The 23,949-nt window shown below is 40.5% G+C and overlaps 1 protein-coding gene and 1 pseudogene across 1 annotated transcript; both read left to right on the plus strand.

The window, feature by feature from the left end:
• Positions 1-6,102: 6,102 nt before the first annotated feature.
• On the plus strand, positions 6,103-13,252 carry LOC150005039 (proline-rich protein 23A-like). Its single transcript, XM_090284937.1, is given in 4 exon segments — positions 6,103-6,597; positions 6,599-6,800; positions 6,803-6,876; positions 13,148-13,252. Coding segments are annotated over 4 exon segments (876 nt in total).
• Positions 13,253-13,313: 61 nt separating this feature from the next.
• On the plus strand, positions 13,314-14,022 carry LOC150005040 (proline-rich protein 23C-like; annotated as a pseudogene).
• The last annotated feature ends 9,927 nt before the right edge of the window (positions 14,023-23,949 follow it).

Genomic DNA, 23,949 nt, shown 5'->3' on the forward strand with positions numbered 1-23,949 from the left:
CAGAAAGAGCAAAGGGGAGAGTCAGTCGTACATAATGGGGTTGGGAAGTCCAGATCATACAGAACCTGCAGGCCTATACAAAAACATTGCCTTTGATCCTGAGTGAAATTGGAGGTGTTTGAGCAGAAGCGTGACATGATCTGACTTAAGGTTTAACAGAACTACCCTAGATACTGGGTGGAGACTGCCTGAAAAAAGACAAAGCAGAGAGATGCAAGGAGACTGTGTAAGTGGCTTCTTCAATAATTCACTAAAAGGATGAAGGTGGCAGCAGGGTGGTAGCAGGGGATATAGTAAGAAGTACTATGTTCCAGAATATCCAGGTGGGATGGATGTGATGTGTGAAAGAAAGACACACAAGGATAATTTTGGTGTTTTTGGCTTGAGCAGCAGGAAGGAACTGCCAATTACTGTGATGGAAAACCCTTTGAAAGGATCATGTGTGGGGAAATACAAGAAGCTCAAATTTGGACCTGAAGTTTGGATTACCTATTATTAGATTGACTTATATAAAACCAGCAATACTCAACCATTCTGACCTACAAATATATAAAGTATATATAGTTTAACTTAGATATCCAAGAGAAAATGCTGACAGTGCACTTGGATGTTCATGGCAAAGGAACAGCAGAGAAACTTATAGTAGGAAGCTACCAACCTACACATGGCCCTTCAAGGAAGATAGTTATGGATGATAGAAAAAAATATAAGGCCAAGAACAGGGTCCTGGGATATTCCAGCCTTCAGAATGAGGAGCAAACAGCTCAGGAAACTGAGAAGGAGAAATCAGAGACAGACAGGAAGAGTGTCAGATCTTAGATGCCAGGGAAGAAAGTGTTCAAAGAAGAGAATGATTGACTGTCTCAAATGTTGCTCATGACTCAACAGAAGAAAGAGTTAACCACTAGATTTCATAAATGTGGGGGGTCATTGGTGACCTCATGAGAGTGTTTATAGATGACTGGCATGGACAGAAATCTGATTAGAGTGGGTTCAGGAGAGAGTGGGAGGAGAGAAATTCGGGGATGCAAGTATAGTTGGTCAATTCAAGAGTTTTTGTGTATAAGGAAGGAGAAAATTGGTGTAAAAACTAGAGGAGAAACTTTCATGTCAAGAAATTTTTGTTTGTCTTAAGATGGAAGCATTTTCCTCTCAATTATACATTGAAGATATTGATTCAGTAAAGGTAACTAAAATCTGATGATGCTGAACAGAGATGCAAGAGTTGCTAACGTAATGTTCTTAAGGAGGTAACATGAAATGAGGTCAATTGCACAAATGGAGGAAGTGGCCTTTGCTAGGAGCACAGATATTTCATCCATGGGAATAGGAGAAAAGGCAAAATATTTAGTCCCCAATGGAGGTTGGTGAGATATAATTATAGGGATTTGTGGAGATATTTTATCCGTGTTTTTATTGTCTCAGTGAAAAAGAAGCAAGGTGACCATCTAGGAGAGAACATCAGAGGTGAGGTATTGGAGATTTGCAGAGAGAGGAAAAAGCCTGCAATACACAGGGGAACAATTTTTAACATAATTCCTGTTGAGTTCAATTTTCAGCTGTTTTAGACTTTAATAGGCATGTCGATTTCAAAATTGCAGTTAGTTTTCTTCTATCACATCAAGTTTTTCTGTACAGCTTATCTTTTTTTTTTTTTAATTCTGTTATTTCCTGGAAATTTCACTTAGGGATGGTTCTACAGTCACTTTTATTTGTTTGTTTGTTTGTTTATTTATTTTTAGAGAGAGGGGAAAGGAGAAAGAGAGGGAGAGAAACATCACTGTGTGGTTGCCTCTCACTTACGCCCTCAACTGGAGATCTGGCATGCAACCTAGTCATGTGCCATGACTGGGAATCGAACCAGCGACACTTGGCTCGCAGGCCGATGCTCAATCCACTGAGCCACAGCAGCCAGGGCTCTGTACAGCTTATCTTAATGCGACCACTCTAGGCTGGATCAAGTCTGGATCCAGGGAAGCACTAGTGCCCTCCTATTGGCTGAGAGCAAACCTCCCTCGAGTGGGGAGGGGTGGGGGATGGCCTTGGAGATCAGCGACAGATTCCTACTTGTCTAGGCTATTCAGTTACACATGAGACAGTGTGTTGAGAGGTTGTGTGCCACTCTATATAGTGAATTGTATTCTGAAGTATACAAGTTCTATCTTGTCTGTATACAAGGAGTTAGCAGAATTTATTTTTTGTTTACATACATACTTATTTCCTTTCCTTCAGATCATGTCTGCCTCTGCTATTTCTTGTTGTAAGTGTCTAAACAACCCTGATTTGTTTTGTTCTATCTGTGGCAATTTCACCATTCCCAGTCAAAGGACAAACATCAGTACATTTGTCAGACAAGCCTATTTGGCATATTTTAAAGTAAAACTTGGTGATCAAGATAAGTCTTGGGCCCCTCACAAGGTGTGCAAGCAGTGTGTCAAGAGTTTACAGATGTGGATGAAGGGAACACGTGATAAATTGCCATTTGGTATACCTAGGGTTTGGTGAGAGCCCAGAGATCATTCAAGTGACTGTCACTTTTGTATAGTGAAAATGTCTGGATATAACAAGAAAAATAAATGTAAAATAGAGTATCCTAGTCTACCATCAGCTCTCCGCCCAGTGCCTCATTCAGCTGAAATCCCAGTGCCAGTTTTCATTGAAGTACCCTCTTTCGAAAAACAGAAGTATGGTGAAGAACTAAGTGACAGCAACAATGAAGACTGAAATTGAAGATGACTCAGTTCATAAGGGATTTGATCAGCATGAGTTGAATGATTTGGCACGAGATTTGGGACTATCCAAAAAGGCTTCAGAGCTCCTAGCATCAAGACTGCACAAGAAAAACTTGCTTGAAAAAGGAGCGAAGGCATCCTACTGTCGATCAAGAGAAAGTAGTACTTTCAAAGTAATGGTGGGTTTGTGTATTGCCATAACATACATGGCTTAATGGAAGAATTGGGAATTCCAGTCTATAACACAACTGAATGGCAACTGTTCATCGACAGCTCAAAGCGGAGCTTGAAGTGTGTCCTCCTCCACAATGACAATTTATTTGGTGAAGTCCTGATTGGCCACTCAGTTTGTTTTCATGAAGAATATGAAAACATAAAGAGAATCATTGATCTGTTGCAATATCACAAGCACAATTGGATCATCTGTGTTGACCTTAAAATGGTCTGCTTCCTTCTTGGTCTGCAACATGAATACACCAAGTATCCCTGTTTTCTGTGTATGTGGGACAGCAGAGCTTGTGAGAAGCATTGGGTGGAGCAGAACTGGCCTCCAAGATCTGAACTCAAACCTAGTGATCCAAACATTCTACATGAGACACTTGTTGACAGAAATAACATTATATTCCCACCTCTGCACATAAAACTGGGTCTTATGAAGCAATCTGTTAAAGCTTTGCCAACTGAAGGAGACTATTTCAAGTATCTCATTTTGGCATTTCCTAGTCTGTTGTTTGAAAAGATAAAATACCTTAATATACATGTTTGGTAGCAGAACTTTACTACTTGCACACAATTTGACTTACAGTCACAATATATAGCCTTTATATGAAAATAACTCTAAATAAACAGTATATTCAGGTAATTTTTTCTTTATTTTCCTCTGTATGTACATTTTGTATGATTTTGGGGATAAAGGGTGGGTATTCTGTACCTTAAAAGTTGACATGATAGAGAAAAACTGGGGTCATTTTTGGATTCAGATGCCAAAAGTTGGTCAAAAACAAGTGTCAGATCTAACTTGATGAAAACTGTGTTCCCCCATATTCATCTAGAACAATGAGAGAGTGAGTGAAATAGAGCATCATACTAAGATCACTGGGCAGCATTTGGAGCCCACTTGAGGGTAATAATCATGAATATGAAGTGAGACCAGTCATTGGAATTGAGTGTTTTTCTCCAGCCCTGTGCAGCTGCACAAATGCAGGCACAGAGAAGCAAATATATTAACCAGGAAAGAAGGAGAGAGGAAAGGGAGCTGAAGATATAAAAATTGCAATGAATACAATGACTGTCCATGGAATTTAAGTTCCAGGTAAGGAGGGAAGTAAGGACCTGATAGTGTCAGTTTAAGTGAAAGGGTGGCAGGATCCGTAGGTTTGTCCAGGGGATGGAAGATCTTACAGAATTTAAATATTCAGAGGCCTATGCTAGAAAGTTAGGAGGTGGTTCTCTGAGAATAAAATGTTTGAAATTGTGATTATGGAGGGGTTATAATTGGAAGTAATGACAAAATCAAAGAGTATGAGTCAATGAGGTAGGAGGGAAGACAAAACTGTTGAAGGGAAAGAAGTAAGAAGCCAAGATTTGGGGAAGAAGAAATCCATGAGAAATTAAGATCATGGCAAATCACGCCAGGTGTAGAATATGTGAGAATTACAGTGAATCGAGTACGAAAGTCTTCAAACCTATGATAGAGACATTTGCCACACATATATTGATAAATAACTGGTATAAAGCATGTCTGAAACCCAATTTTTTAACCAAGATTTTGTTTCTTTACAAATTATGATCATATAATGAAGGTCATAGAGGGAGTGATGAGATAGTAAGTGGAGAACGTAATTTGAAATAAAATAGTCAGCAATGGCCTTTCTGAGAAGGTGCTGAGTTGGTCTTTGAAGAAGAAGGTATCAGTGCTGTAAAATGGAGGAAAAGTCAAAACCCAATTTTTAAAGTAAAATATCAGACTGAAGACAGAAACATTTCAAAGAATAAGATATAAGAATTACCAATAAGCATATAAAAAATGATCCACCTTGATTAGCAATCAGAAATGAAAACACAGTGAGACAGCATTTTAGTACACCAGGTTGGAAAATATTTAAGAGTCTGGCAATAAGTAACGTTTGCAAGAATGTAATGAAATAGAAATATGTTCTGCTCACAGGAGTGTAAACTATAAAAAACACTGTGGAAAAAACTGGGGAGGCATTACCTGTTAACTTGAAAAAGCATATATAGTGCCAATTAGTGATCTGCTCCTAGGTATACACAATAAATATGAGTAAAGGGTCCATGAATTAAAACCAGATAAGTCTGCATTTGATTCCTACATCTAACACAAACTAGTTATTTAATTTTGAATAACTTACTTTACCACTCTGAGTGTCACCTGTTGTGAAGACTGAAAAAGATCTTTTTTTTTCAAAGAAGGCAGGGGGAAACTTTAGAGGTGGTAGATATGTTTATGGTATTGACTGTGATCATTTCATGGACATATACTTATTTCCAAACTCAAGTTGTATACACTAAATATGTACAGTTTTTTGTATGCCAACCATGCTTGCTTTTTTAAAGAAAATTATCATTTTTAAAACATTCAATAAAATAATGAATCTCTAATAAGTGCTTAATAAAATGATTTGATTACATGATTGTTTTAATTATTTGATATTATTAATAGTTTTATAATGGCACTAAACTTCAGAAAGGAACTGCCACAAGTATTTTACTTTAGTATTAAAACAGAAATTCTCTTAAAAAGAAACCAATATTTTCCATTTAAAATGAAATTAAAGAACAAGCATTAGAGAAATTTCATGGAGCATTGGGTGAGTCCATTTTATGCTGGGAAGGGAGTGCACTATTTGAGTGCTAATTTCTGTAGAATGCCTGAAATCTCAGAAAAACAACAGTCCTAAAGGTAAGCAATATTTGAAGTTCTAGTAACATTTTTTCTTCCCCAAAGAATGAATTACACAAGTGTTCTGCCCCCTAGAGGCTACAGAAGTATTTCCTTACAGGGTACTGCAATTTCTACAGGGGCGGAGCCTCGGAAGGGGCGGAGCTAAGCGTGGAGTTTTGAGACTTTGGTTCTGGGGTCGTTATTTGCAACTTCATCTGCAGTGACATCTGCACAAGGGTCAGCGTGAGGAGCTAATGATTCGAAGATTAGGCGCGGGTTTCCTACAAGCTGGAATGCTGGCCTACTGGCAGGCGACCCCGACTTCTGAGGACTCGCCCAGCGACACTTGGACCTGCGCCCCACCTGTCCCCAACCAGCCTCACCAGCATCGAGACCTGTCATTGAGACCTGTCATTGAGTGACACTCGCCCTCTGCCAGGCCCCGGGAGCGCCGCCTGCAGCGCCATGGAACTGATGGGCAGCCGACTTCTCAGCCCCAGCGTCTATCCTGTGCCCTGGTGGGGACCACATCCTGGAGGATCCCGCACAAACAAGCGCCGACGAACCGAAGAGCCTGTGGGTCCCAAGTCCCGGACTGCACCCAGCCTGCAATTTACCTCAGAGCCTCCGACCTCCGCCGCCCTCACCTCCGTGGTGGCCCTGGCTGCGGGCTGTGCTCTGCAGCTGCCCCTGGGCGACGTCGACCTGGTACTGGAGCCCGAGCCAACGTCGGTCCTGCACGTATCTCTCGGGGAACACACTCTTATGCTGGTCCCCAAGGCCCTCTTGGAGCCCGCAGCTCTCCTGTACGCTCCCAGGGAAGACGCCGCCGTCCAGCAGGGATTCTTCTGCGCATGTGCCCCAGAGATCGCCGCCCAAGAAGGGGCCTACGATGAGGACCCCGAGTTCCTGACTCCTTGCATGGACACTGCAGCCGGCTCAATCGCTGGGTTCCGTCCATCCGCTGAAAGAGTATTCGGCCCCAACCTACCCACACAGCCCTGTCAGACAGCCCTCGCCTCAGGCCACCACCCCTAGTCCAGAGAGACGCTCGCCAAATCCCTACTTCAACCTGGACTTCCACCTTCTGGAGCCCTTCCCCAGCTCACCACTCCAACCTCTACTACCTCCGTCTCCGAGTCCAATTCCCTACTTGCGCCCCAAAGCCCTCGCAGTCCAGCGCGCAAGGCCCAGAGACGCCTGTTTCAGGAATTAACTGCCCCCTGCCCCCTTCCCCACGTAATTCTAGCTAGCCCCTTGGAGGTCCCATGGGATTTCCAACGTCCTTTATATTAAATATCCTACAACCTGGAAACTGAGCACTTCATATGCAAATAATTCCCTCCGCGCAGACGGGCTATATTAAGCAAATGAAGACCTAAGGAGGAGAAATCAGATTCTAGACTTTATCTTTGAAATGGAAAATCTGCCCAGGGATACTAGACAGCGTGTTTTCAGACGTCTGGGCTTTTTTACAAGACTATTCTCAGCCACCTCCATTCCCCTTCGTTTTGTATCAGTTATTTTCCCTCAAATTCTACTCCATCCCCATATCGTTACTCTTGTTTCTCTTCAAACCAATAAATCACTGGATTTCTCATCTTTTTATTTTCATTGTATGTGTTTTCATTAATTTATACTCCTGGTTATGGCTTTTCTCTTTCTCGATGTGCCCAGCTGCTCTTCTGGAAAACTGCAAAATAGTGTCATGGTTACTATACATAATAGCATGATGTTTGTTCATAGCTACCTCTTACCCTACTGAAGTTTTCTTTCAGTCAGTTCACTTTTCATTATGAATAGCTATTGGATTTTATCAGATGTTTCCAGCACACATTGGGATATGTATTTCCCTTTTAAATCTGTTCATCTGGTGATTTTGACCTATAGACTGATGAAAAATGTTTTCATTTCTGCTATTCCACATTATTTCATACCTTTTAAATTCTACCCTGAGCTTTTTCCTCAGTAAATCAAACTTCTAACTTAAATTTTTATTTATCATATTTGCTTCACATTTTTATAAAAATAAAATGTTATTGGTCAAGCTGAAATCAACACCATGATTTTATTTTTTTAATATCAATACTGTTTAGATTTACCAATATGCTTCACCAATTCTTCTCTACCTCTTTATTTTTACATTCCACTCTTGAAATCTAGCCACAATTTTCTTCTTGCTGAAGAATATTCTTTAACAGTTCTTTCTACCATGTCCAATGTATAGTAAACTGTCTTGGTTTTGTAAGTCTGAACATGTTTTTATGTGGTAAACTCTCTTAGTCTTATATGTCTGAAAATGTTTTATTACTTATTCATTAATTCTAACATGATGTTTAACTAAATATGTTAGTCCATTGCTATGCCATGTTGTTGCTTTTGAAAGCAAAAAGGCTTTGCCAATCAATATGTTATTCCTTCTATATTTAATTCAGCTGTTTATTTTAGCATATTTTTAAATGTTTCTTTTCCTTTGGGGTCCTACACTTTTATTATAATGTCTCTGTGGTAAATTCTATTTTTATTCGGCTGGTAGAATTTGATTAACTATCAATATGGGAAATTATTTCTTGGCTGAAATCCCACAAAATCTTAGGTTGTATATCTTGGAATATTCCACACATCCCCATCTCTGGAAATCCAATCAGATGTATTATATATAAGGTAGTGCTCAATCTCCCATCGCTCTTAACATCTTGATATCATGTGTGGATGCCTTAATTCAAGCTTTCTTTATTGTTTAACCCAATTAACTAATCATTTTATTAACTGTTTCCAGTATTGTTTATATTTCTATAAGAAACTTCTCATTTCAAAGATTTATTTTCCTTTCAAGATTTTTATTTCCTTCACCTTGTTTCAGACTTCTCCAGTTAGTATTGCAAACTCTTGCTTTTGTTTCATGGATGGTATCCCATCCTTGACATTTTGAAATTTTTTAATTAATAGATCAGTTCATTCAATTTCTTCACAAATAAAACCTATTGTTTCATTTTAGTCACATTGGACTGCCGCATGTGCTTAGTAATTTTCATTAGTGATTACATTTTGAGTGCAAATTCATCTTCTGCATTACACAGTTATAATTTTTACAGTTTCTACTTCCTAGTGAACCTCAACTCAGAACCGAGGCTTTTGGGACTCCTTCTGTGGAAAGTCATAGGTCTAATCCCCAAGCAATCACACAGTGGCCATTTCTAGTTTCAACCTGCCTCTCCTTGATCAACCACAAGCACTGCCATAATATAAAGCTCAGTGCCTCTTCAAACTCTGATGATTGGCAGTAGGCCAATTTTCAGCCCTCCCAAAAGAGCAGAAATCCCACTAGTCTTAGTGCTGCACATACACCAAATATCAGCTGTCCATTCAAGAGATTGGATTTTCTACTCTATTTCTTGTTCCTGGAGATATGTGTCTTGCTTTTTTAAGTAAATGTCTATGTTTAATATGATTTAATATTTTCTATCTCTGCTTCCAGTGAAAGGAATGCCCCTGTAGTACCATCTTTTCCACAATTCCCACCACAGTTCAACCATCCCTCCTCTTTCCCCCCATACCACACCAATTAATCAGTCCCATGTCCCAGCCAAATTATCTGATTATTCTGAAGAGGGAAGACAACCCTGTTTGCAAAGCTGTCTACTACTGCAAAAGCTTCATAATCTACACTAGAAATACCTGAGGACATCCATTTTCAGCAATATGTGAACCAACCAGTCCAAAATATTCTCAAAAACAACACTTGAAACTGATATATAAAAATTATTTTAACATTTTTAAAGGAATATCTCAGCTTATAAATGTATGAGAAATCCTCCAATGCCAAAAATGATGACATGTCACAAATCCAGAAAGGAAGCGGGTGCTGAAACAAGAGGATACATGAGGGTTCCCAACATTCTGTGGTGACCGAGAGCTTTGGTTTTAATCATCCATTTATGGGAGAGAGAAAATAAAATGTAGTGATTGTATTGACCTAAAAAAAATCCCAGGCTTCAAAAACATGATGCTTCCAATAGGTAATCTTACAATCAAAAGAAAAAACTCATAATACAAAAGGAGATGGGACTTAAATTTATCTCTCTCAGCTTTGGCTCCAGGTAAAATAAACCCAGTTTCTTGGAGGGCAGTGAGGGGAACTGAGAGTTGAGTTTAAGATATTCTCTGGTTGATGGTGTACCTGGAAAAAGCAAAACAAATTTTCTCCAAGGAGAATTCACGTTCTACCCAAAGCTAAGTATCTTCTCAGTGATAACTTTCCAGTGATTATAAATTCATAATCCAAAACAAAAAAATACATAAGGAAACAAACCAAAATATGTGAGAATAAATGAGAGACATCCAAAACAAGATAAAACAAAATCAATCCTTCAAATTATAGAGATTGATGAATTATCAACTATAAAATATTTTTTAAATAAATTTAATTTTATTGAGGACATTAAAGAGGGCAACATACGTATACTACGAAAAAATATCAAAATATATGGCAGCTTAGAAGGGAAGTGAAGATAAAGTAGTGTATAGGGAATATAGGGTACCAGACTTATCAAGGTAAGGTATATAAATGTCTAATCACTATATTGTATACTTGAACTAATATAATGTTGTATGCCAACTGTAATTGTAAAAAGCTTTTAAATTATTTTTTAAAAGGAACTAAAGAACACTTCTAGGATTAAATATGGAAACATGGAAGAAATGCTATGAGCCCTGTGGCTCAGTGGATTGAGTGCCAGCCTGCAAACCAAAGGATCAACTGGTTTGATTCCCAGTCAGGGCACATGCCTGGATTGCGAACCAGGTCCACAGTTGGGGGTGCGCGAGAGGCAACCACACATTCATGTTTCTCTCCTCTTTCTTCCTCCCTTCACCTCTCTAAAAATGAATAAATAAAATCTTTTTTTTAATGTAATGAATGCATTAAGCAACAGTTTAGACAGAATTGAAAATGGAAATACTGGACATAGCATGCATGAAGCTAAGGAGGGTAAAAATATAAAATATGAAAATGAAACTAAGAGACATTATGAGAGAGAAAGCAGTTCTAGTACATGACTTTTGGAGATGGAGATGTAGAATACTAAGGAAGTAACATTTTTCACAAAGATAATGAATAAGAATTCTCCAGATATGCCGATAGAAAGAGGGAAAAAAAAAACAGCTGATCATTCATTTAACAAATATTTCTTAAGAGCTACTATGTACCAGCCACCTTTCCAAACTCCAGGAATACAGACAAGAACAAAACAGTTAAAAATCACTGCCTTCATGGAGTGCAATAATTCACACAAGAAATAATACTGACTTAAAGTGGTAGTAAGAGGAGTAATATGAAGCTACATGTAGTTGGATACATTTTGAAGATAGAGTTAACAGGATTTCTTGCAAAAGGTGTGAGAGAGTCAAGGGTAACTCAAAGAATAAACTAAGGGTTTCAGGCCTGAGCACAAAAAGGATGAAACTGTCGTTTTCTGAGATTGGAAGGACTTAAGAGGAGCAGATATAGAAAAAAAAATACGATATGTTCAGTTTCTGACATGTGTTGTTTAAAGTGCCTGTTTCATATCCTAATGGAGATGTTGGCTACAAAGTAAGATATTCAAGTCTGGATTGCATGGGAATAGTACAGGATGGAGATATACCAATGTTTTGGAAGAACCACCTAAGTGTCCAAAATACCTAAGTGTATTTTGAAATCACCAAGAATTAGGATGGCACCAACATGGAAGAGAGTGACAGAAACTCAAGAGTAAACATACTTAAGAAGTGTGGGAGAGGAGCCCTGGAGTTGGAAAGAGGGTTAAGGACTGCGCCGAGACAGAACAGAAAGTTGCTATAGTCTAATGACATGAAATTCAGGAGGAATAGAGAAATGGCTGGGAAGCATCAATGAGGAGCAAGAAAAATATATATCATACCTTGAGCCATTAGTACTAAGAGTGTGGGAGACAAAACAGTCTCCATTTGAGAAGCCTCCAGAGAAAACAGTGTACTCACAAAAAGGAGGTTTCCATTTTAATATAAAGTTAAAGGGAAGGTAAAGATTTTTGAGTTTTGTGATTGACTATGAGCCTTAGGGGGCAGAATGAAAAGGTGTAGAAGATAGAGAAGGATGGGAGGGTAGTGAGAAAATACTATGTACTGAGTATTTGAAGATTTAAATCTGAGATCTGAGGGATGAACAGATTCCTACCATGAACAAGTATAAAAGGCATGAAAAGATTAGGCTTCATGACCCTATGGCAGATAGGAGCTGGCAAGATTTCCAGCACTGAAGGGTTAAAGAGTGCATATTTCCAAGAATATACTAAGTTCTGTATGTTATAATATCTTCACACAGGGAGCACAACTTTCAAGATTGATAAATGTAAAATTATACATTTAGACAGATTATTGTAAACCCACCAAACATTAAATTCAAAGAGAAGAATTTTTACATACAGAAAGAAAAGACAACTACAATGAAAAGGCATACTACACAGATGTTATATGAATGGCTAATGCATATATGAAAATCTCATGAATAATCAGAGAAATACAACATAAATACATGATGAGATACCATTTTACACCATCAGATTGAAAAATGCTTAGAAATCTAACCATATTAAGTGTTGTCAAGGACATAGAGCAAAGGGAAAACTTACCCACAGATACAGAAATATTAATTAGGATAAATACTTAAGAAAGCAGTTTGACCTTATCTATTATTGTTAGGGTACCACACACTACTACCCAACAATTCCACATCTGAATTTTTTGCCCTCAGCATATAGGTAAAAAGTCAAAGATCTGTTTTAAAGTTAAACATGTCAGTACTATTTAATTCCCAAATTCAACACATACCAAGTATTTAATTTTGTGAAATTCACTTCTCTGAGCTTTACTAACGAGGACTGAATAAACTAATTTTTAAGCACTCAGTGTAATACAAGTCAGATAGCAAGTTTGAATACAAAAAGTTAACCTTATAATAAAATTTGTTATTGGTTATTACCACAGCCCAACGTCTAATAACAAAAAAAACAACCCTTAGTTTCACTTGAATATTTTTAAACCTTTTCTATTTAAAAAATGCATTTCTAATTTCTCTCCTGAAAAAAAGAATCCCAAGAACCATTTGCATTAGGAATGGTTGGAGATGGGGTAAAGGGTTTTCATAACCTACAGGAAAAATCTTAAAAGACATGAGACATAGGCTACCTCTAAAAAGTAAGCGAGCAGTTTATGAGATTCTCTTTAGGCTATTTTTCCCCTCACGAATAAGGGACACGGGGCCCCAAACAAGCAACCAAGGCGCATTCCCCTACACTTTCTAGAAAACCTACCTTGCCACGCACTGTACCAAACCTGCGGCTCTCTTTGGCAGGAGGAGTGGCTTAGAGGGAGACTCGGGTCACCTGACAGCCCACGTTGTTAAAGCACCCGGTGCGCTCACGGGTCGGCGAAAGGAGAGAAAGATTCTAACATTCGAGGCCAAGCCCTGAGCCCCTCAAGGCTCTTCTAGAATCTGGGACTGCGAGCTTCCCGGCACCCTGAGATCCGAGGACTCGCCTCGCGACGCGCAGTCCTGCACCCCACCCGCCCCCTGTCCGCCTCACCTGTCAATTGAGACCTGTCACTTGAGTGACACTCGCCCTCTGCCAGGCCCCGGGAGCGCAGCCCGCAGCGCCATGGAGCTGACGGGCAGCCAACCCCTCAGCCCCAGCGTCTATCCTGCGCACCGAACCGAGGAGCCCGCGGGCCCCGAGTCCGGAACTGCGCCCAGCCCGCAAGACCCTGCAGGGCCTCCGGCCCCGGACGCCCTCACCTCCGTGGTGGTCCTGGTTCCGGGCTGTGCCCTGCAGCTGTCCCTGGGCGACGTCGACCTGGTGCTGGAGCCCGAGCCAACGTCGGTCCTGCAAGTGTCTCTCGGGGGGCCACACCCTTACGCTGGTCCCCGAGGCCCTCTTGGAACCCGGAGCTCTTCTGGACGCTCCCGGGGAAGACGCCGCCGTCCAGCAGAGATTCTTCTGCGCATGTGCCCCAGAGATCGCCGCCCAAGAAGAGGCCTACGACGAGGATGCGGACCTCGAGTTCCTGACTCCTTGCATGGACGCTACAGCCGGGTCAGTCGCTGGTTCCGCCCATCCGCGCGAAGGGTGTTCGGCCCCTACCTACCCGCACAGCCCGGTCAGAGAGCCGGCGCCTCAGGCCACCACCCCTAGTCCAGAGAGACGCTCGCCTGGTCCCTACTTCAACCTGGACTTGCACCTTCTGGAGCCCTTCTGCAGCTCACCACTCCATCCTCTACCTCCATCTCCGACTCCAGCTCCCCACGCGTGCCCTGAGCGCCCTCGCGGCCCAGCGCGCAAGGCCCAGAGACGCCCGTTCCAGAAATGAACTGCCCAACAATCCCTTGCCACCTGGCTCTGGGGCTAGTGATCTACCAAGACTCACTGTAAGCACTTACCACCACTCAGAGATGGAGGATCTCCGTTCATAGACGGTGGTCAGCTGCAGTTTTGGGTAGTTTTTTGTTGTTGTTGTTTTAAATTAAAATGCCTTGATCCATACCAGCAAAAAGCAGATCTGGTAAGGACCTTTAGCAAAGAGTGTAGACCACATATAGCCAACTATGGATTTTTAGAATCCCAGCCTCTGCTACATGAGCAGTTGTTTTTTCCACCTCTGTCGCCTTCAGCCAACTCCATTCTTGTTTCACCGCTACTGTTGCCTCAAACTCGCCTCAATTTTTTTCCAAATTTATCTTTTTTTCCCATCGCCTCCCCCATGCATCTCTCCTTTCTCTCCATTCCAGGTTTTTTTCTCTTCTTTTGTAGTTATGAATTTGCCTGTATATTTCCCTAATGTTCTTTGAAGAGCATCTAATCAGCAATTTTTTTAGCATGCACAATATTTATTAGAAAGAGCCTTGTGAAAGAGAAGCAAAGTAAACAGTAGTGGTCAGAGGGAGAAGCTGAGGCTCTGCAGGTCCAGTGACAGCCTCAGCCAACCTCCTGAGAGCTCTAGTGAGAGCTCTAGAGTGAGAATGGCTGGTCAGAGTTTGTCTCAGGTTAGGCTGAAATCATCCAATTCCCCCATTCATCAGTGTGAAAGACCAGGGAGGGGCAGTGGTCCTGGTCAAGGCAGCGTTTTTCAGCTGAGACAATTTCTAAAGGGGGGTGACAGCTGAAGGCTTTCTGTCCATAGCACTCCTAGCAGTTATGGGAACAATTCTCATTGAAGAAAAATCTGGCATCACACTGCCACAATATCTCCACAATATTGGTTATGTGTTGGTTTTCATCTTCATTTATTCTGGTCTTTAATTATGACTAGCAGTGAAGTAATTATAATATTATTCATATAAGTCTTGAATATTTGGGTAAAGTCTGATCACCAATTTTATTTTTCCCTTTCTTCTTGCCTTTCCAACACCCTTTCCCTGGACCTGGTCAATCAAGATAAATGCATATTGAATAAATAAATGAATAAATGGCACACAAATGTGATGCCTTGGACTTTTGGGAATATTTCTAAACTTAGAATATAAAATTAGTGAAAACAGTAGTTAATGAAAGGAGGACATTGGTTTGTTACAGAAGCAGTTTGTACGGTGCTATATTCTCCTGCACTTTAACAATCAAATGGGTAGGTATTCTTAATCATGGCAGTCTGGGCTTTGCTTTGATTCCCCCTCATAGTGATAAGAGCAGTTACTCAGTTACTCACTAGAATGCACTCAGCTTCATAGCATGGACATTTGGTCTGATTTATTATTCAGCATTTTTTTTTTCATGCTCATGAACCCACCCCCCCGAATTTTCAGGTGTTATTTCTTAGTACTATTTTCATAAAGTTGGTTTCACTATAAAGAAAAGAATTTTTTACAGATAATGTAATCATATCCTTTGATCCCCGTTCCTGTCCCCTCCCCACCATTGCCAGAAGATTCTCATCATATCATGAATTTGGTGGATATCATGCTACATGTACAAAGTATAGATATAAATAATCAATATTTATGTTGTGCTGACAATCAGTTTTACATAACTGGCATTATATTCCTCAGTTTACTTTTTTTCCTCAACTTTATTTTTGAAATCATCACTTATAAATACATATGTATAGTACATTTGTCCTAAAAATTTCAGTTTCCCTTGTACAAATATACCATATTTAATCCCTAATTTATTAATAGATATTTGTGGTTACAGTTCTTAGTATTGTAAACAATACCATAGTAGACATCCTCACACTTGTCATTGTATACACCTGAGGAAAAGTTCTTCTGTAAAATATATCTAGAAGTTGTATGATGGGTGCCATGATATGTACATATACGATTATATTAGATATTGCCAAATTGTTCTCTAAAGTGGTTGCAACAGTTTAAATAGTCTGTAGAAGTCTTTCATCGCACCATCTCACCAAACTTTAAACTCTTAGCCAATGATATATTACTTTTAAAAGTTGCAATTTCCCAGTTACTGGTAAGATAATGCAATTTTTCATGTGTAACGAGAATAATATTTTTAAAGTAATTTCAAATATATGTTCACACATTGCAAATCTTACTGTCTTTCATCTTATTGCCCACCAAATCTAGAGACTTTAACCTAGTCAGGGGTGGAGGACAGGTACTACCTAAATTAAAGCAATTAGCTTTCAGCCTGGAGTTTCAAAGCTGACTCTTTTTCATTCATTACTAGGCAGTATCATGAGAATCAAATTTTCTCCAGGAATAAAAATTACAGCTTAATTTTTTAAACAACCTTGAAATCACAACAGCCAACTTTGGAAGTCTAAACATAGACTTCTAGTATAAATCATCATCAGAGAGGACTAAGAAGTTCTAAATGGGCAAGAATGGAAAGAGGAAAAGAACATGCTTAACCAGGGTAGAACATGGAAAATGAAATAGGGACAGACTAGAGAATTTAAGCATTCATGACTCACATGTATCATGACTTTCCACTTCTTTGAATAAAAATCCTTAGCATTAGTTGAGGAGAAGGTCAAGAAAAAGGATCCATCTTGAGAAGCAAGGGAAGGAGGAAGGAATCCAAACAGGTAACATTTACAAAAAGGTACCTGTGCTATTGGAAGGAGAATTAGAATAAAAAATGCCTGTGATTCATTTATCTGGAAAATTTATAGTGCACCTGCTCCTCATTCCCCAACCTCAAATCCCCCCATACCAATGAGATAGAGGCTCATGAGGAAGATTAATTCAATTATGTAAAATAAAGATTTTTTATACAACTGAGTACAAATATGTTTATTGACACATTTATTTCTGTTTATTGTCAGTTTACTGTATATTCTTGATTATTTTTGCTATTACACCTATTAGATTTTCCTTATTTATTTGAAATTGTTTATACATTAAAGATATTAATGCTTTGTCTTATATATTGTATTTTCTTCTAATGCCACTTGTTTTTAAGTTGTTTAATTGTAGAGACCTTTATAATTCTCATAAAGTGAAATGAAATTTATTAAATGAAATTTTACAATCTTTTATAATTTGTATTTTTCCCAAGAAAAACCATAAAGATATTTCCTACACTCCCTTCTGATAGTTTTAAAGACTTAGGTTTCTTCCAATTTATATATTTAATCTCCAGGGATTTTATCTTTGTGTATAGTTTGAAGAAGGGATTAAATTTTCTTTAGATTAAAAGCCATTGCCTCAAAATTAATTATTTAATCACTCATCCTTTAAGATTTATAATGCCAGTTCTTTTCTGTGCAAATTTCCACCATGATAGCAAACTAAAGACAATTTTAAATAAACAAAAAACTGAATGACTTTCCCACCAGTAGACCTTCTCTAAAGGAAATTCTAGATGATGTGTGTACCTGAAACAGAAAGATAGTGATCCCAAGGTGGAAGTTCTGAGAAGCAGGGGTGGGGGGATATAAGAACAAAGAGAGTGGTATATATGTTGGTGATAAATCTAAATGAATAATGGCTAAATAAAACTTTAATAATGTCATAAGGTGATAAAAACAACACAAAAATAGGATTAAAATATACGCCAGCCATCAAGAGAAAGAGGAGACAAGTCACAATCAGGGAGAAAATATTTGTAAAAGACCTATCTGATGAAGAACTGTTAGCCAATATTATACAAATAACTCCTAAAACTCAACAATAAGAAAAAGAAGCAGTTCTGAGAGGGAAGTTCATAGTGATAAATGCCTACATTAAGAATCAGAAAAATCTCATGTAAACGACTTCACTTTATACCTCAAGGAACTAAAAAACTAGGAACAACTAAGCTCAAAATTAGTAAAGGGAAGGAGAGCAGAAATTAATGAAACAGAGACTAAAAAAGATATTAGAAGAGAAACCATTGAAACAAAGAGCTGTTCAAAAAAAAGGAAAGATAAAATTGACAAACCTTTAACTAGACTCACCAAGACAAAAGAGAGGACTTAATAATAAAATCAGAAATGAAATAGGAGACATTACAAGTGATATCACAGAAATACAAAAGACCATAAGAGACTATTATGAACAATCGTAGGCAAAAAAAAAAAAAATGGACAATCTAAAAGAAAAGGATAAATTTCTAGAAACATACAACCTACCAATATTGAATCATGAAGAAACAGAAAATATGAACAGATCAATTACTCATAAGGAGATTGAATTAGTAATCAAAAACCTCCCAGCAAACAAAAGTCCAGAACCAGATAGCTTCACTGGTGAATTCTACCAAACATTTAAAGAAGAATTAATACAAATCCTTCTCAAACTCTTCCAAAAACTAGGAGAAGAGAGAATACTTCCAAATTCATTTTATGAGGCCAACATTACCTTGATACCAAAGCCAGACAAGCATGCCACAAGAAAATTTTAGGTCTATATCGCTGATGAACGTAGAAATCCTCAACAAAATATTATCAAACAAAATTCAACAATACAATAAAATGACCATACGCCGTGACCAAGTGGGATTTATTTCAGGGATGCTAGTATGGTTTAACATTCACAAACCAATCGGTCCCTCTTGGGACCTCACTATCCCCATCTGTTAGAAGGACAGGTATCAGACTAGATCTCCAAAGGCCCTCCCAGCTCTCTCTCTTGAGACTGAAGCCTGGAAACACCCATGACAGGTAGCTGTAGAAGGTGAAAAGTGCATGGGAAACAGCAAGAAAGGAAAGAAAAGGTGAAAGAGGGGCAATGTCACCTGAGGAACTCCTCCTCGGCCTGACTCCCAGGTGTCACCTTTCCCAGGAAGCCTTCCCTGAACCCTACACCCATGCCCTCTTCCAGGCTCCTCTTTAGCACTCACTAGCGCCCAGATCAGGGGCTGGCCCCGGTTAAGGGAATTCCGATAGAGTGAAAAAACCAACTTTTCAGAGAGAGAATACGTTAACTAAGTGTGCTGCCTCTGTGGGGCCAGCAGTGCTGGGAAAGCCCCCTAGAACTGAGCTGACACGGTGTGCAAATCAGTGATGTGTGAGTACATAGGATCGAGTTGGAGAAAGAAGAACAAAGACTGGGCAGCTGCCTCCCCAGAAAGGGGTCTGAGAAGGGACAGACCAGCTGGCTGGTTCTAAGAGTAATGTCAGGGGCTGGGGCCCAGAGGCAGGTTCCAGAAATAAAGTTTTTAATACATGCTAAGTACCGTGAGTCAGGAGCTAAGATTTGGAGGGAGGCATGAAGAAGCTGAAAAGCCAAAGAGAGTGGAGGAGTTTGTGAGGACACTTCGTGACCCCCATCCCCAACTCTGCATCTTACTAACTCCTGCTCCACTTACTAGGCTCTGATCCCCAATTCCCCAGTGTGTCTCCTCTCCCTCCTGCCATCATAATTTTAGCTAAATGACTATTCAGTATCTGATTGCTTTTCCTTACAAGGTCTGTTAGCTTTGTGAGGACAAGGACAGTGCCCTGTTTACCAGTGAATGACGAGCGCAAGTCCCAACCCTGGGCCTGGCACATGGTAGGCACTCAGGAAATACTTGTTAAATACAAGAATGAGTGGAAGAAAGCAGAGGTGGTGATCTGGAAACCCCCAGAGGCAAGGCAGTTCGCTCAGAGTCCCAGTGGAAGTTGGCCTGCTAAGGATGGATGAATAGGGACTGGCACATAGGCTGGCATCCTCTGCCACATTGCGCATGCAGTTTGACCCCAGATGCACTAGAGAGGGCAAAACTAGGCTGACAGACAGCTGTCTGGGACTGCTCAGCACACACCAAGCAGCATGTCAATGAGTCTTTGCCCTAGCTTGAGGGCTGAGCTAGCAGCCTTAAAGGAAGCTTGGGAATTTGTTTCAACCAGCTTTCCCTCCTGGGGCCTGGCATCATGCTGGCCTGTTCCCCAGCTCCCCTCTACTGTGGTTTGGTGATTAGGAAGCTTGCCTGTGGCTCATTCTCCATCACACAAGCCCAAATGAGCCATGTTCTTCCTCCAATTTGCATATGGAACCAAAACATCCTGGCCCTGGTTTTACTTTCCCTCCTAAACCTTTGCGCTTCTCTGACTGAGGGTCCTTCTGAAATCCTAGAGGTTTGTTCCCGAGTGGTGTGTTCCATACACAGCCCGAAGTGGGATTATAGTAGAGATAAATAAAAGATTAGTTTCCAAGTTTCAGGACTAAATAAAGGATCAGATTCTTGGTGATTGGAAGATAAAAGGAATTTTTGGGTTTGTTCATGGATGAACCAATTCAGAAGCAGTTTGGCGCAGTGGGTGGGACCAGGAGCTGTTTTCCCTGGAGTCTTCTTGTGGGTCTCCCTCACTACCCACCCTGCCCATCTGGTTTCACTTCTGAGACAGGCTGAGCAAGGTAGGGCAACAGGGAGCCCAAGCCAGGAGGCTGGTTAGTCTCTGACCAGGCTGGGTATTGATTCAGGGATGGTTGAGCATAACCGGCCCTTCCACTGGATTCAGAGGGTCTTCTGTGTCCCACTGGAGTGTAATGTTCAGGTAACACTTCCCTTCTCTGGAAGACATTTACATGAAAATCATAATTCTTCAGAACATCACTAACAACCTAGGATTAAGCAAAAGCAGTCCTCTGGTATTGGATACACTTACTCTTATTTTTCACCAAATTTAACAGCTTCATCTGTCTTGCTTGTCCCTAGGGCTTGGCATTCAGCTCATCAAGTTAGAAGGGAGAGTAGAGAAGAGTCCCTGAAGCAAAGACAGTTGAATATCTGAATGGGAAGAGGGCATCATAAAAAAATAAACAACAACAAAAAAAAAAAAATCAAGGAGAAAAAGAACCCAAGAAGCACTTGCTGTGGACCATGTAGTGGTCTGACAATCACCAGCTGGTGTTCATAATTCTCAGCCCAGGACCCCAGAGGAAAATTAGGCTGCACCCATCAACCTTTATTTATAAAGGCAAGTGAGTCTAGTGTGGCCTCCATGTCCCAAGTGGGTAAAGGTACAAAGATCTCCTCTCTTAAAGTATTAAGAGTTCAGCTGGCTGTGAACTTGTCCATAGAACAGGTCATTCCTTATTGATTTGAGATAATTGAGGGTTGCTCTGGTTGGATTAATGTTAATAGGATTGTATCTGTGGTAGTACTAGTAATAAAGAAAAATAGGAATATTTTATGATAATTTACCAGGCACTGTTGTAAGCACATTTCACAAGTTAACTTGTTCAATCCTTATAAGAAGTCGATGAAATTAACAGAACTTGTTAGCTGTGGGGAAAAAACCCTGGGAAGAAAAGAATTATAATTTTTTTTAATTGTATTTATTTTGAATTTTTAATAAGAGCTAAAAAATCCAACTATTGCTTAATAGTTGATGAATTTAGCCTGAATGATGATGGTGATATAAATAACAAATACGACTTTGAAGTAAATTATCCAAAAATACATTTTAATCAGGTCATCTACTTGCAAGATGCATTATCACACCCTGAAACATAAGGATGAAAATTTCAATTTCTATCTAATACAAGGGTGTTTGAGAAGATGTCTGTGTTTGGCAACAATAACAACAACAAAAAAAAGCCAAATATTTGACTGTGTTTCACTTTCCACTCAGTTGTTTTAGTGAGAACCCTGTAGACAACCAACATCAGAAATCTCTCTCTCTCTCTCTCTCTCTCTCTCTCTCTCACCCCCACTCCACACACACACCACCACCAACAACAACAACCACACAACCAGAGAACCCTAGCTAAGCCCCAGCCAACTTGTTTCCTGACTGCCCTCCCTCGAGGATCCTGGTAGGTAGAGTTGGGAAAAGTGACACATGCTCCTCACTGGAAAATTGCTGATGAGCCTCATTGGCAACCTAGACCCACCCCAAACATTCCCATTTTACTGGAGATAAAAGGGGAAATACCCCTGACCTGGCTGCTTTCCATGTGGACCTCACAGGTCAGGGCACAGAAACCTAAGAACATCGGTCAGCTACAGATCAAGCCTCTCTTGGAGGCAGCCAATGAGAGGTGGAAGGAGCCGTTCTTCCAGGTGACTCCCTCACAGATGCAGTCCAGAAACTCTAAAGTGGAAATTCAACTCCTGGAGAATAACTGGCAGCAAACTGAGGCCTCTCTGTTTATTTCAACTTCCACTCTAACCCTCCCTGAATGCAGGACCACCTGCAGCAGAATTCCCAGGAAAGCTTGTTGAGCCTGTAGACTCCTGGGCCCCACCCTGTAGTCAAGTCCAGGAATCTGCATGTTATAGAACTCCCTGATCAGCCTTATGCTCCATAAAGACTGAGAACCACTTTTCTAGAGATGTATTTCACCGGTTGCAGTTCCTTCCATTTCTGCAAGTTTCATATTTGACTGCTCCAATTCAACAAAATATATGGAGAGCCTGCTCTGGACCAGATCCTGATCTAGGCACAGGGGGTGAAGCACTGACAGGGACCCAGGTCCTGCCTTCAGGGAGACTGCCATGATTTGTGTCAGAACAATGACAACAGCCAGAGCATATGTTAGCACTCCTTTCTTACAAATTAAAATACAGGGCTCAGATAGTGTAAGCAACTTGCCCAAGGTCACACAGCTGCTAGACGATATGGCTGCAGTTAGAATTCACTCCCCTCATTTCAGACTCATGCTCTTTGCACTGCCCCTCAGAGCATTACTCAGGTGGGAGTGTCAGAGCTGGAAGGACCCTTAGCAGACAACTAAGTGTTCCCAGAATATCCAAGAGGTTTTAATTGTCATTTCAACTCTAATCAGTTAACAGTGATTCCTTCCATATGTGGGGAGGGTCTCTGCAGCCATATCCAGGATCAGTGACAGAGATGCTGCAATTAGTCATGCCTACAGTGGGTGCAGAACCAGGGAGTGGCTGCACATGGACTATGTATTCACATTGGTCCTGCATATAGACAAGTTCTCCATTTTACTGATGGGGAAACTGAAGGCCAGAGAGACAGTAGGTGCCGAAGTCTCAGACCCAGGAATGGACTCCAAGGTCTCCAAAACTCTAGTCAAGGGCTCTTTACACTATCCAGTGCTGTCTTTCCCATGCATCCAAGATGATTAAACTGAGAAATGGATCAAACTGTCATGAACCAAAGACCTTCTGGTGCTGGTGCAAAGGGTCCTGTAGAGTCCAGGGAAGGGAGAAGAGGCTGAAACTGTAGGGGGACCAATTAGGGAAGTGGTCTTTTGTATTTCTTCCCTCCTAAAGCAGGAAGAAAGCCACATTACTGAGCCTTCACCTCTGCCAGGAACTGAGCTAACTACTATACATCAATTATCCCATTTAATCCTTGCAATTATCTGAATGTGAAGAAGCTTCATTTTGCAGAGGGGAGATAATGGTGTGAGAGGTTAAGTGACTGAGCCCACTCACATAACCCAAGTGGCTAAGCCAGGACAGAATCTCAGGTCTTTGTGGCTCTTTAGCTCACCCAGGACTGCCACAGAGTGGGAGGTTGAGAGCAAAAGTTTGAGGATCAGAAAGGCCTTATTTTGAGTCCCAACTCTTCCACACTAGTTCTATAACTTTTGGCAACTGCCTTAACCTCTTGCCACTTTCAGTTTCTTCATTTGTAAAATAGGGAGATAGCACAGGTTAGCTCAGAGGGTTATTGTTAGTATTAAATGAAATAACACATGGGAAGTGCTAAGCCATACCTGGCAATAGTAGCTCTTACTATTGCCCTTACACCACACCACCCTGGGCGTATCTCCTGGGCACCTGCCACCCAGTGCTGGCCTGGATGTCCCACTTGGAGAAGGTCCCCATTCTGAGGTTATCTTGTTCATTTCACTTTTCCTACAGCTGGAGTTAGAACCCCAGAGCCCCATATGTAAATATATGCAAGAGGTATATAAATCACAAGGGAGAAGGGAGTGTGTCTTTGGAAAAA

Source organism: Furipterus horrens, unplaced genomic scaffold (assembly GCF_987537825.1).
Source record: "Furipterus horrens unplaced genomic scaffold, mFurHor1.1.pri manual_scaffold_7, whole genome shotgun sequence".
NCBI lineage: Eukaryota > Metazoa > Chordata > Mammalia > Chiroptera > Furipteridae > Furipterus > Furipterus horrens.